Source organism: Jatropha curcas, unplaced genomic scaffold (assembly GCF_041381405.1).
Source record: "Jatropha curcas cultivar XTBG-Jc1 unplaced genomic scaffold, XTBG_Jcur_1.0 HiC_scaffold_449_pilon, whole genome shotgun sequence".
Classification (NCBI taxonomy): Eukaryota; Viridiplantae; Streptophyta; class Magnoliopsida; order Malpighiales; family Euphorbiaceae; genus Jatropha; species Jatropha curcas.
Window position 1 is genome coordinate 37,052 of NW_028322477.1, and position 15,361 is coordinate 52,412.

A 15,361-nucleotide genomic window follows, 5' to 3' on the forward strand; every position below is an offset into this window, starting at 1 on the left:
TAAATATTTTTAAGAGAAAAGAAATTATTTAACAACTTTTTTAAAGAACACTTCTGATCTTAATCTCTGATTTCAAATCTGTTTTTTATTCTTATTGTGCTTATACTTGCATTTCTCTCTATCTATATAGATTCATGTAATTTATTATAGGCTAGAGATTGTTTTAAAAAAAAAAAAAACATTTGTGTATAACTTAGGTTGAAAAGCTATGTTGTAAAATGTTATCAAGCAACCTTCTTCTTTAGTGAGATTCTAATGTCTTGATTCGAAGTTTTCTATTCTCTAACAAACAAAAGAGTGGAGGTCGACTAGAACCTTTGGAATCTAATGGGTTAAAAGTTAGATATACATTTCTGATCTATTTCCTTATAACGTTGGTTTGTCTCTTACATTTTAAAAGAGATAACATAGTAGAGGATCTCAAGACGATTTTTGGAATGAACGTAGGTGAGTTAGTGTCGAACCACTACAATAAATTATTTGATGCTCATAAGTAAGCTAAAATAATAATGAGTTAAAATTCATAAAATATACGTAAAATTAAATAATATATAGTTTCGAATTATTTTATTTTATTATATTTGATGCTCTTATTAAATAAAAAGTAACTACTAATAGTTATTCTATTATAGTTTTAGTAGTAGATAATTAATGATTAAATTAATTATTTGATTTATTCTTTTTTTAACATAAATTTATATCGATGAATTTTATTTAATTGTAATTGATGAGTATAATATTTTTATCTTTTTTGGTAAAAAAAAATTTTAGTAAGACTATGAAAAATGACCAAATGTATAAATATACTCCTGTATTTTGTTGAAAAAACTTTGCGGCACCTCAAACTTTGCAAGTGAACTAGTATGCCCTTTAAGTTACGAATTCTGCTAATGTTGTATCCCTCACATCCTAACAGTAATATTTTTTTGGTGTTTTTTTTTGGCATTTATATGCAAGATATTCTGGTTTGTACAATATTTGAAACAATGATTTTACATTTTTTAACTATCTAATAAGTATAATTGATCTAATTTTAGAAATTTAAATATTTAATAGAATTTTTTTTGCAAGTTAAAATATTTAATTAGTATAATTTTATAAATGAAAGTATTCAATAGGTTTAAAGTAAAAGTTGATGGTGCCATAAAATTTTTTATGTAAAATACATGGATGAATTTATGCATTGGGCTTATGAAAAATCTTGATTGATTCTTCACCCAATCCATTCCGTCCTGTCCCATACACTCGAATTCATGTCTCATCCCGTCGTGAAAAATTGAACGAGATGGGATGCAAATGTCACATCCTATCGTGAAAAACTAAACCAAATGGGGATGCAACTATATACTTATTGAAACGGGACGAGACGAGGATGTAACTCTATATCTATTAGAACGAGATTGATACTTCATATTATATGTTCAAATATTTTGATATGGAACTGAAAATTATTTAATTACTGTTCTGTCGATCCATATACACTCTTTTATCTTAGAGCGCAACTGTGACATAAATTTGAAATTTGGGCATTGTAGGGCTAAGTTGATTTTGATTTAGGATATTTAGGATGGTTTAGCTTATATAGATTACGGATTATGGATAAAAGCTATTTTTCTAAAATATAAATAAATTATGCAGAGAAGTAGTACGAAAAATGGCAACAAATTCCTAGGCGACAACTATTGATTACATTTGTCCTTTCTTTTTCTTTGTAGTTTGGTCTGATCTTATCCTCCGTGCCGAACTGCAGAACACAGGCCCCAGACGGAGACCGAGAAGGAGAAACCCAACAATCAACATATACGGTGGGAGAGATTCTATGCGAACCTAGGAATCCGCTAGATTTAGCCTTTGGATTTGGGCTATGGCTTAGTCGAAGGTGATGGCGACCACGTCATCGACGAATTCTGATATGCCACGTCAACCCTCCTTATGTTCCTCCCTCTCCACCCTACTCGCCGATCTCCAAAACCAAAACCAGGACCAAAACCAGTTCACTACTACCGAACAAAACCCTCTGGTTTCAACCGCCATGGATGATCTCTTAAAAAATATTTATTCCTATCCATGCGATGACCACTCGCCTCTTCCTGGATGCGCGTCCAAGTCCGTTGATGAGGTGTGGAAGGAGATCGTATCCGGCAGCGATCAAAAGAGGGAGGGAAATGAGGGGATAACTTTGGAGGATTTTTTGACTAAGGCTGGTGCTGTTAGCGAGGAGGACGTTAAAGGGGTTGGAGTTCCGGCTCAGATGGAGATGTCTGTAGGACCTTATAGTGTGGATATCAATAATCATGGGATGATCATGGCGGAAGGAGGAGGGAGAGGGAGACAGAAAAGAAGAGCTGTTGAGGAGCCTCCCATGGATAAGGCCACCCAACAGAAGCAGAAAAGAATGATAAAAAATCGTGAATCTGCTGCCAGGTCTAGGGAACGGAAACAGGTTTTCTTTTCTTCTTATTTTTTTTAATGTATTTTGAATTCTTCTATTGCTGAAAAAATTCGTTTTTTATTTTGTCTGTTGATTAGTTCTAGGAGTGCTAAAATAAATGTTTCTTTAGAATCATAGGATTTTGAGAATGGGAATTCTATCTTTGACTGCAACTCTTGGGCTTGGGCTCGGATAGGACTTTATTTTTCTCTGTGGCAAGCAAACTATTGAATTCAAGATCTCAATGTTTTTATGGCCATTATACTAATATTTTTCAACTCTTTTTATCTTTGATTCTTGTGATTATAATTTACTTTACTCTTGATGCTTAGGCTCACACAATTGAGCTGGAGTCTTTGGTCAGAGAACTTGAGGAGGAGAATACCCGGCTATTAAAGGAAGAGGTAAATATTTTTCTTTGATTTCGGAATTTGCAGTCGCCCTTAGATGGTGCATTTGTTCTTATTTTGTTATACAGTTGGGTCCATTATTGGTGAAAATGGTGGGGGAGGGGGACATTAACTTCTTTGAGCAATACTCAGTACAAGAAACAACAAATTGACGAAATTTTTAAGACTGGAAAGTTGATTAACAAGTTACAGTATGAGTATTTGTAGCATAATTATTAAAGCTGCAATAGGCAAAGCCATGGCACTAGAACACCTGAGTGGCATAAGGTGTACCGTATGAGAAAGCATATAATCATATACAAGATGAGTTTAATTATAACAACATAAAACAATAGTAATAATTTTGAAAGCCAAACAAAATAGAATTATATTTTTAACCCATGATCCTAATTCAAGTAAATTAGAATAATCCATAATACTGATAGGGTAAAGAATTGGCCTAACATACAAAAATACCTTTTAACTCATCAACCTAGTGCAATATCACTCTAAAATGACCTTTGTGTCCTGGGCATTCCATTTTTGGCACTTAGATATATTAGCAGCCCAAATGAGATTAAGGTTGGGGTTTAAAATAAAAAAAATATTTATGTGGCCCCACTTGACTGCATTGGGTTAAGTTAACCAAGGACAAAATAAATCAATATGCACCATTTTGTTCGAAACCCAAATCAAAATTTCTCTCTCTTCAGCCTGGCATTGCCCACTTCAGCTTGACATCACCCTATCAATCTCGATAGTCTTCTTCTCCCTGCTGTCAAACTCATCGCCATTGAAGCTTCTCTACATAGTAATGGTAGCTTAGACTGTAATTGAACCTAAATAATCTTAGTGATGAGAGTAAGCAATTTTTACCTAGCATCTTATATTTAATTTATAGCGCGTAGTTGTAAAAAACTGCATCTCCATGTTACCTCTTATGCCTACTTTTTCTATTCCCTTTCCATCACTCAAAGAGTGACCATTAAAATAATTAAGCCTCTCTCTAGCTTAATTTAGTTTCAAATGTCTCTCTCTGATGGCGATCTCTAAACTCTCTCTTTTTGTTTTCCATTTTTCTTACTCTTAGTTTAAGAATCAAAGCTCAAGTGGATGATAAAGGATTGAAGATAATGGCTGACTATGTACAATGATTTGTAAGAGAAAGGTGAGTTTGATAATGGATTGATAGATTTAGATAGTGACAAAGAAAATGTGAGAGAGGTGATCATAGATCTTTGTTTTGGAGAAGAGTTCATTATTATCTCTCTTGTGGGGCTCTGGCGGCTAATAGAATTCCTTGCCCTCCATGGTCATGTAGATCTTATTATACTCATAATTGATTCAAATCTAGAACTAGTAATAACCCTTATACCAGAGGCTCTTCTAGGATTACTCGTTGTAGAAGATGAAAAAGAGCCTTTGCTTATTCGGTTGTGGATTTGTTTTGTTTGGGGATCTTCTTTTTTTTATCTTTTTGGATGATTAGTGAGGATCTGTGATATGACTAGTAGTAGTAATTTTTGCACGTGCAAGCTAGTAGTAATGTGATTACTTGCATTTTGCAAAATTTTTTAAAGTATGTGGGTTAAGTTAGTTAAGGTGGTCAAATGGGCCGCATAAAACCCTAACCCTAATTTCATTTTGGGGTGCTAAAATATCTAAGTTTCAAAACAATGGTGCCCAGGAGACAAAGGTAATTTTGGAGTGATAACAAATAAAAAAGTTTAGAGTACTTTTGTATGTTAGGCTCTAAAGAATTGAGCTGAAAAACAATTGTAATTGAAGAATGTGTTTTTGAGGTTCTTGATTGGCTATGGAAGGATGGTTATAAAGCTAGTTTTGTTTTCTAAATATATGTTAAACATCCTAAGATATGTTTGTATGTTGTATGTATATGGTAACACATATAACACATATGGTAATCATCTTAAAATTGAGGAGGATTGAAGACATGATTTATTTCAATTAATTGTCATAATTTGCTATTTCCTTTGTCCCACCTCTTTTGGCCTTAAAGTGAAGAAGTAGCAAGCTACACCTCAATGACATTGCTTGTATCTTAGGATTTGAGGTGCGAGGGGCTTTGCCTATAGTGCCTTGCACCTGAAGTGCAACTTTAAAACTATAATTGATACACTTAGAGATCCAAAACTTTTAAGATATTGGGCTCATACAACTGGTCCCAACTCTTCTCCAGTTTGGATTGCTTGTGGGAAAATTGACATTTGGTTTGGGTACTAAAAAATGTAAGGGCAAAGAAATGAAAAGAAATGAAATTAAGTTTCTCTTTAAGATGTTTTGGTCTCATTAAAGGAAGTTAAATTTACTTGTATTTGTATATGTACTCCTTTTGTTTCTTTCATATTTGAATGGTATAGTAGAAACTAGAAAATCCATTTGACTTATTTCTTCTTATTCCCTTTTGAAATGGGAGGAAATAAAACACGACTTTTTAAAGGGATATCGAGAAGCACAATTTCTCTGGATTCTATTATTTTCCCTTCCCATTTTAACGCCCAAACAATGAAGAAATTAAGCCATTTTGGCAAAAGGATTAATGCTTTCCACAAGGATAATAATAAGTTCCAAAGACCTCCAATTAAGCCCGTCACGCCCGATTTCAACCACTAGAGGAATTGCTCGCTTTGGATCAAGCACGGTTTTGTCCCGCAGGTGAAATGAAAAACTTCCCAGGAGGTCACCCATTTTAGGATTTCCGTTAAGTGAGCACGCTTAACCTTAGAGTTCTTTCAACTCTTCAAGCCATTCTACCAAAAGACACTTCTGATGATTAGTTTTCTCCTTTTCGATATATGATCTGATTTATTTCTGTGTCCCGCATTCCACCACTCATAGCTAGCTTGCTATCCTAGAAGCTAGCCAGGAGCTTTGCTCTACCCGCCCTCTTAGGATTGTTTTGCCAGGTCGGGATGTCACAGGCCTACCAGCTTCCGCGTGGTTCGTCCTCGAACCATACATCTACTGGAGGTGGTCCGGCTCTGATGCCAATTGTCACGCCTGACTGCAACCACTAGAGGAATTATCCGCTTTGGATCAAGCCAGTTCCATCCCATACTGGATTGGTAAGACCTGCAAGGTTTTGTCCCGCAGGTGAAATGGGGAACTTCCCAGGAGGTCACCTATCCTAGAATTTCCGTAAAGCGAGTATGCTTAACCGTAGAGTTCTTCCAACTCTCCAAGCCATTCCACCAAAAGGCGTCTCTGATGATTAGTTTTTCCTTGTTCGATATATAATCCGATTCATTCCTGTGTCCTGCATTCCACTACCCATAGTTAGCCTGCGATCCTAAAAGCTAGCTAGGAGCTTTGCTCTACCCGCCCTTTTAGGATCACTTTGCCAGGTCAGAATGTCACAGAGCCATTTTGGCAAATGCTAGAAATTAAAATTTTGGAGGGTATTGGAGAAAAAGTAGTTCGAGTAAATATATAAATATCATTAAGGATATATGAAGATGTAGTGACAAGTGTGAGAACAATGGGAGGGGAAAGAGTTCATAACTGCAAGACCGGGATTTGCCTTGAGTCTTACTTGTTTACTCTAGTTATGAATGAGATAACTAATATTACACAAGATGTTCCATGTTAAATGTTATCTGCAGAAAATATTCTCCTAATGGATGAAACTATTGAGAAAGTAAATCAAAAGTTGAACCATGGAGAAGCACTTTTGAGAGGAAAGGTTTTAGGTTAAACAAAAGTAAGATAAAATACAAGCACTACGAGTTTGGCCTTAGTGAGAAGAATGAGGTGTTGAGATTGGATGGTTTTATGGTACCCAAAGATAAGCAATTCAGATATTTGTGCTGTGTTTTTCAGAATTGTGGAATGCCATATGAAGATGTAATCCTCTAAACTAAAATTGGATGGATGTAATGGAGGATTGCTACGATGTGCTATGTGATAGAAAGATATCTAACAAAGGGCAAGTCCTATGGAATAATGGTGAGATCTACGATGTTATGTGGGAGTGAAGTTGGACTTCAAATGTCCAACGTATTAACAAGATAAATATTGTACAAATGAGGAGGTTGAGATGGATTTCTGGGCAGATAAGTATTGTAAAAGATTATAAATAACCACATTCGACAAAAGGTGCAAATAGCATAAGTTGGAGATAAGAACAGAGGAAGGATGTCTGATATGGGTTGGTCATGTCCTAGTAGGCTTCCATGTCCTCTGGTTTATAAGTGTGTTACATTGATGATGGAGGGTGCTAAAAGGGAGTAGAGGTAAACCTAGAACCAAATCGAGGAAAGTTGTTTCAAAAAAATTTAGTACTTCTTGACATTAGTGCGAACTTGGGATTAATAGGCTGGAGCGGAAAAGGATTCATATAGCTGACCCAAAATAGTTTAGGATTAAGTCTTAGTTGTTGTTGTTTGATACAATCATGAATGTATGACTTTGTAAGACTCCACTAAATGTTCTTCCAAAAGAAGCTCAATGTGTGATATCTAGACCATAACTCTTAAGTTTTTAAGGTGGTGTTTGATATTATCTTAATGTAAAATTTCCATGACATTTTGGTTTTAAATTATTTGATAATGCTTATCTACATGTTACCTAAAAGTTTCGATTAAGCTAAAATTCATTTAATCTGAGAAGTCAAAAAATTTAAATTAAAATTTGAATTCATTACAACCAAAACTTTGTCTTCTAAACAATTTAGTAATTTGGGAATTCTGCATTTCTATTCAGTAAATGCTTGAAATTCAGTTCTTAAATTTTTAACACTCTATCAAATACCACCCAAGTCTAAAGATTCTTTTTTTCTTGATTTTATTGTCATCTGTATCATTTTCCATAGGCTAGAGAAAACTCAACAATGAGCTTAAAATGTTATAGTAAGTAGCAAATAGATGATATATATTAGTGCATTCTTATTATTGAAAATTGAAAATTGGATGCAAACTAAATTTTGCATTATCAGTTGTTGATAGCGATGATAACTCTTTAAAGCTTCCTTTGAACTTGGAATGAGAAAGTTCGTCTCTTCAACATTAGCTAGAGGCAATTTAAATTCAACATCTTGTACAGTAAAGTTATTCCTTTGTCCCTTCTATTTTTCCCCATTTTGTACGTATAAACTCTTGCATTCAGAGCCACTATTAGATTTTTATATTTGTCGAATCCCATGATTGGATTTATTTTTTCACTGTAGCAATTTGAATCTATTGGGAAAATGAAAATGTTCCTAGATTGAGCAAATTGGCAGAGAATCAGGCTAATCAATCAGCTCAATTGATTCTTTCCTTATTCTAGTCCATAAGACAATAAGTTCAAACCTCCAAATTTAACTTCCATTTTACCGGCAACCACCCCCAAATAATTTATTGTAATGTTGTGATGTTTTAGATGCATATTTTTTTGACTTTCTAATTTAACTCATCATCCCTTTTCTTTATTATTTATTCTTTCAAGTATGATAATTCAGCTTTTGAGAATTTACATTGAATAGTATGATTTAATTCTTGATTTGCAATTTGAAAAATGAGGATTTGGATTCTCAATTTGGTTCTCATTTTGACAAATATATCTAGAGCTGCTTTGGAAATTGTAGTTGGTACACTCTTTCACTATCTGTTAGTCAACTCCATAAAAATGAGTTAGTTGCTCTTTTTCGAGGAATTTGATTCATGTGGGACCAATGAATCACACTTGTAGCATCTTTATTGCAGTAAGTAGCACAACCATTTTTTTTATGATTTGTTACAAGTTATTTGAAGCAAAATCATCTTATATTTTCTTCTCAACATCACTTCATGTGAAGTTCCTTATTTTTGTGCTTATTTCTCTTGGGGGAACCAATTCCAGTACTTTTTGTAACTGAAAGCTAGCTGTTTTGGCTTTTTTGACTGCCAATTTGTTGCTTCTAGTTGCTGATTCTGCTTTTTTGACCTTCCAGCTTGCTATTTTGCTTTTTCTGCTTAGATGTCTTGTAGCTTTTTGCTGTAAATTTTGTAGTATTTCCTATCAAAATGCTCCATTACCTCATTGCAGTTGCTATTTACGCCTTCTTTCTTCATTCTTCTTAGTGTCCAACACATTTTTTCAACTCAAAAAGGTATTATTTTTATTGTAACTAAAAAGGTGTAGACGTGTTCTCTCCATTCACTTATGTTAGTGAAGGACTGAATTTCAATCAAGAAGGACATTAATTGCAAATAATTAGTTTTTGGAACAGTTGAGTTATTTGCCTAAGCCATTAAGGATGTAGTTTTGTTGGAAAGTTGAAGCATTTGCCTATGGATGTTGGTACCTCACATGTGCAATTTCCACCATAGATTGATTGGCTTCTGTCTGCATAGTTATTAGAGAGGCACGCCCTTACTTAAGGCTCAAGGGCTTGTGCCTCAACAGTCCTGAGGTGGGCAACTTCACTCAGGCTATTGCCTCTGGGTAGATGCATGCACCTTTTTGCGTCTTTTTTGCTCCTAAGGCTTGAGAAAGGCGCGCCTTTCTATTTTTTGTTTTCTAGAACAAGTTACCTAGGGTTTTTTTTTTTATTTTTTTTTTATTTCTTATATATATATATATATATATATATATATATAAGAAATAAAATGCAACACAAAAGCCGGTGATGTGGTTTGTGATCCAACCTCCACTCCTTCATCTAGCAGTCACTTCTTGCAATCTAGTCTTTAGCCCCATTCCATCCAGATATAACTCTTTCAATTTTTCTACCTATATTTGCTTTCTATTTCTTTTCTTGTTTTCATTTTTTTTGATTATACTCTTTTCTGCCTAAACTCTAATATCTCAAAATATTACATATCAAATTGCCATTTTTTCCGGATTTATGTGTGTTTCCATGTCTTCTACTTTTTTTCGCCTTTTTTTTGATTGATATCTTAAAATATATTTTTCAGATTTATGTATTTTATTCTTTTTTTTTTTTTTGGCGCTTCAATTCGCTTAGGCGCGCGCCTTCCTCTGGAGGTTAGTGCCTAGGCTACAGCAGCCCTTTGCGCCTTTAATTACTATGTCTGTTTGTAACCAAAGTTTCAAATATCGAGGAGAAGGTTTTGCTAATCAACTCCTCCATCCTTAAGGCATGCTTTAATGCAAAACATAAATGCAATTTTCCTTGCAATCTTCTAATGGTGATTCTTCTTCATTTGCCTCCTGCAAGATGCAAATTCTGTTTCATTAAGCATTAAGAACCTATATGATTGGCTTTTCCATACTTGAAGTTTGAAACATTGAGGTGTGATGTCAGTCTACTCTTTCCATCTTAATAATTGCCAGAATGCTGCTCACAACATAGAGGAGATTAGTGTTTAATATGTTCATGGGCTTGGGATCCGTCCCAACCCAAAAAATAATTCGACTTGTACATAAGCTGAGAGTTAATTACATTTACATCATTTGAGGTAGGGTGGACTTGGGCCTAGTTGGAAATCACTCGGCCTGACTTAGCCTTGGCTTGCTGGTGCACAAGTCTGTGTAACACCTTCAACTGTTGAATCACATTGTACATGATTTCGAGAATCAAACAATGTTCCTCTTCTTCTGGAGCCTTTTCCCCTTTACCCTGTTGCACCATGCAAATTTTGTTTTATTGGGACTGATAGCTCATTTGACAAATCTTCTTCATAGTTGAAGCAAACAATACCCCAGCCCTTAACATTAGCCCCACTTTTGTAGAAATAATCATGAAGACAATTTTTGGGGTTGTTTATTGATAATTAAGGCTTTGGTTGTGTTGCCCCCAAAAAAAAAAAAAAAAAAAGAACTTTTCTCGAGAATAGTTTGTGCTCTTTTTTAATATTTGAGTAGTTACTTGGATAAATTGTTCGGTGGATACTGCGTTCATCAAAGGGAAACCTGGCCATTTTTAGAAAAATGACTTTTCAGAATGGGAAAGTATTTTCCACATCTTTCATAATCTACAAAAAGAGACTCACGTAAACATATACCTACTAGTCTACCATTGTCGGAAACCTCAAACGCCACCCCTTCCATCAGCAGCCACCTGTTTCAATCACAGTTTGCTCCCTCTTCTTGCAAATTTTATAACATATCAATTTTTAGGTAGAAAAATTATAAATTATTTATTGAAAGAAAAATTTATGCTATAAAGTGGACTGCAAATGCTAGATAATAATTGATTTTAAGTATGTACAATCAAATAACTGTAAATAAGTTATTTCTAAGAAAGTGTTTTCTTAAGAAAATATTTTCTAAGTATTTTCATTAAACTCATGAAGTTTGAGAATGAAATCTAAATAATTTCTAAGTAGTTTCTTCCTTAATGGTCTGACTTCGTTGATATCTGATGATTTTTTCCACAACTTTTATATTTTATTTTCATTTATTCAAAAGTTGACTAAGAAATTAGAATTATACTTGCAGGTGGAGAAGAACAAGGAGAGATATAAAGGGGTATGTTCTATACATTCTTATGTTGGCTATAGTTTTGCTTACAAATTTATGGGGATAAAGTCCAAATAAGCCCTTAAACTATTGGTGCATTTTTATTTGTTATTATATGCAATCAATTCCTTAAGAGATTAGTTTCATCAATTAATCCCAAAATGGAAAATATGGCTGAGTTTACACAAACTTCTGCAATTACAATACAGTTGATGAAGAACTCACTCCTTTTCTTTAATTTCTTGTTTATTATCTCCATGCAAGCAAACAAAAAGGAAAATGATATAAGGAAATGCGCTTAAAATTCTGTTGCCCCATATTTCACCAATAAACAAATGAATAAAAAAGAAATAAATCAAATTACTGAACTCACAAATCTCATGCAGAGACCAAGAAAACAGTTTTTGTTACTTTTCATTTATAAAAATAAAGGACCCGTATGCATTGTATATGTTTCTCACCTTTTGTCTTAGTTATGCTATCCTTTTGTTTTTATTCGTCATTAGCTTTAGGTATCAGGTTAGGTGGAGGATGGCTGGAATCTAGAAATAGAAGAGGTTGAACTGAAATGGTTGATTACAGAATGGATGGATGGATTGCTGTGGAATTCTTGCACATGCTAGCTTGATTGGCCATGTTGGGGTTAGTTACATGAATATAATCTTTCACAATCTAATGTGGAGGACATATGGAAAGCAATGGCGGGTTGCCTCAAGAAAGTGGCAAGCGAATTGCTAGGTGTATCTAAAGGGTTAGAGCCTCGAGTACAAGATTCTTGGTGGTGGAATAATAATGTACAAAAAGTCATTAAGGCAAAACGAAAGTACTATAGAAAATTGCCGAAAGCATCTAGTGATGAGGCCTCTGAAGAATGTAAGAGAGCAAAGAGAGAAGCTAAAAGACAGTTAGCACATTAGAGATAAAGCATTCGCATACTTGTACCAAAAGCTGAGAATAAAAGAGGGGGAGAAGGATATGCACAAGCTTGCAAGGCTGAGAGAGAAAAAGGGTCAGGACTTAAGCCAAGTTAAGTGCATTAAAGATGATTTCCATTAGGTGTTAAAAGGAGATACAGGGATTAAAGAGAGTTGGAGGTGCTATTTTGATCAGTTATTCAATGAAAGCCACAAGGACTTCACGGACCTTCATGCCTCAGTGACAAATAGAAACCCTAGGTATACTCGTAGAATTAGACACAATAAGGTCAAGGAGGCATTGAAGCATATGAAGGTCCGTTTGAGCCCATATGAAAGTTGGGCTACTTTAAGATTTGCTTTGAGCCCATATTTATTAGTAATGGATGAGCTAACTAGTAATACATAAGAGGATGTTTCTTAGTGTATGTTATTGATAGATTATATTGTCTTGATTGATAAAACTAGTGAACGATTAATCAATAGTTGAAACTATGGAGGACTCTTGAATATAAGGATTTTAAGCTAAGCAGAAGTAAGATGGAATACATGGACTGTGATTTTGGTTTAAGGAAGAAGCAGGAAAGTGAGGTTAGATTAGATGGTAGGTTGGTGGCTAAGTCCAAACAATTCAATGTCTAGACTCTATGTTCCAGGAGGGTCTCACAGATGATGATATTTTTCATAGAAGTAGGATGGATGAAATGGATGAATGCTATAGGTGTACCATACGCTAGGAAGATATCTAACAAGGTGAAAGGTAAGTTGAATAGGACGGTGGTAAGACCGGCAATGCTATGTGGGAGAGAATACCGAGCATTGAGTGACCAACATGTTCAGAAGATTAATGTTGAGGAAATTTGAATGCTAAGATGGATATGTGGTCACATAAGGTTGGACATTAAAAATGATCATATTAGATAAAAGTTACAAGTAGGAGATAAAATGAGAGAAGGACGTTTGAGATAGGATGGTCATGTATTATGTAAACCCAACATGTTTCAGTTCATACATGTGATACTTTAGTGGTGATACTGCTTAAAAGGGAAGAGGTCAACCTAGAACTGTTTGAAGGGAATTGTCGCTAACGATCTACCATGAACATTAGTAAGGATATAGCTATGAATAGAATGGACAAAAGATTCATATAACAGACCCTAGTTAGTTGGTATTGCGTATCTTATGCTTTGCTCTGTTTATTAGTTTATCAAATAATTTAAAATTAATATGTCAAAGATGTTAGAGATCTTCTTTTTGAAATTTTTTTCTCCAAAAGGTACTTAGAAATATTTTCCGTTTATAATTTGCTTTGTAGTGCTATTTTAAATATTAATTTGATCAGTTGATATTGCAAACAAATAATTCAAGTGGCGAACCCAACTAGTGTGAGTCTAAGTTATTGTTGTTGTAATCTAATTTTGTGTAACTGTCAATTAGGGGGCTAAATCAGATACATGCAAAGTTTATTTGTGGTTACGACAGTTTATGCAAGGGGTTCATTTAAAACAAAAAATGGTTTAATATAATTATAGTTAAAATTTACAAAATATTTAAGTATATTAAAGTTTGCAAAATATTTAAGTATATTTGTTAATCAAGTTTGAAATATAACAAGTTCCTGAATTATTTATCTACAAATTACTATTACACATATTAGAAAATAAATTTATTATTAAAAAGTGGAATATCAAAATTCAAATTAAATATATGAAAAATATTTTTATTAAATTTGTGCATAGTATAAGCATGTATCTGATGTTATCTAATTTTTCAGTTTCGAAATGTATTTCCCTCCTTGTTTATGAAATGGTGCTATGGTTGATTCATACATTACTCATTTTTTTCAATTATTATAACTTCATTCACAACAATTTTCCTTTGTTAATTAGTCACTGGAAAAGAGTGAGAGACAGGTAGAGATTCCATTCCATAATGGGTATCATAATATGCTATGTACATGCCCTGTATCCTGAACTACTGCAGTCAGGTTCTTATGACCTAGCAACATCTTTATCGTAGGAATGTAATCATGTTTTTGGATTTTGATACTGTCCCAAGTGCTTCTTTTGTTGTTTGTGTTCTTTCATTTGATGTACATCAGTAATGGCTTTATATAATAACTTGAATGGATAATTTCATTAAGTTCAAAAAATGCGGTTGAGTTCATCTTTTTATGTAATGTTTACAGTGGTATAGTTTGAATACATAACAATATAAGACTCTCAATTCCTATTTTTATCTCCATGAAAATCTTGTGTATGGTGTAAAGATTAAGGTATCTCTTATAGATAGGTTCCATTCTGACATGATTACAGTTAAAAAAAAATGTGTTTGGTATACAATTTTTCTAAGTTCTTAATAGTGATACCCGATTTACATAATCTTCATGTTAAGTTAATACTTGTTATATAGGTTATGAATTCAACTGATTTTGTCAACCACAAAGAAGATGAAGAGGAAAAACAAAGATGTTTGTAGTATAGGGTAGCCTCATTTTCACTCCTCCTGAAGCCTTGAAGGAGTAAATAAGAGTCAACTCTTTCATACCAGGCTCTGGGAGCCTGTTTGAGACCATATAAAGCTTTTTTAAGCTTGTAAATTTTCTTCACTTCCGTTGACTACAAAACCTTCTGGTTGGTGAATGTAAATCTCCTCGTCAAGTAAGCCATTCAAAAAAGCAGACTTCAGATCTAGATGAAACACTTTCCATCTGTTTTGTGCTGCAAGTGCTAATAGTAACCTTATATATTATGTCTAGACACAGGAGCAAATGTATCTCCACACTCCACTCCGGCCAACTGGGCATAGCCTTTTAACGACTAACCTTGCTTTGTATTTGTTGACCATGCCATTAGCATTGTACTTCGTTCTAAACACCCATTTTACTCCAATCACATTTCTGCCCCATAGTTGTGGGTGAAAACCATGTTTGATTTTCTCAATCGCTGCAATTTCTTCTTTCATGGCTTGCTTCCATTCTTCATGCATTGCAGCCTCTTGATAACTAGTGGGTTTTGAGTTGCAATGTTGCAACTTTCATATATCTCTAGTAATGACTTTGTTTTAAGGATTAGTGACTCGGGATCATTTTCTTTTGCAATATCAACTCACTAGTTCTTTCAATTTCTGCATTGGATGAGTCAGATTTAATTTATTCCTTCTCAACTTTTTCTTTTTATCAATCCCAAATTGCCATTTCATCAACTGTCAAATCTCTGCAAGTT

The 15,361-nt window shown here is 34.1% G+C and overlaps 1 protein-coding gene across 1 annotated transcript; it reads left to right on the plus strand.

Annotated features, from left to right (window-relative positions):
- Nucleotides 1–1,687: 1,687 nt before the first annotated feature.
- LOC149491839 (G-box-binding factor 4-like) lies at nt 1,688–15,012 on the plus strand. The gene is made up of 4 exons (XM_089717008.1): nt 1,688–2,443; nt 2,764–2,835; nt 11,203–11,232; nt 14,550–15,012. The coding sequence occupies exons 1-4, from the start codon at nt 1,883–1,885 to the stop codon at nt 14,613–14,615; spliced, it is 729 nt and encodes a 242-aa protein (XP_089573134.1). The 5' UTR covers nt 1,688–1,882; the 3' UTR covers nt 14,616–15,012.
- The last annotated feature ends 349 nt before the right edge of the window (nt 15,013–15,361 follow it).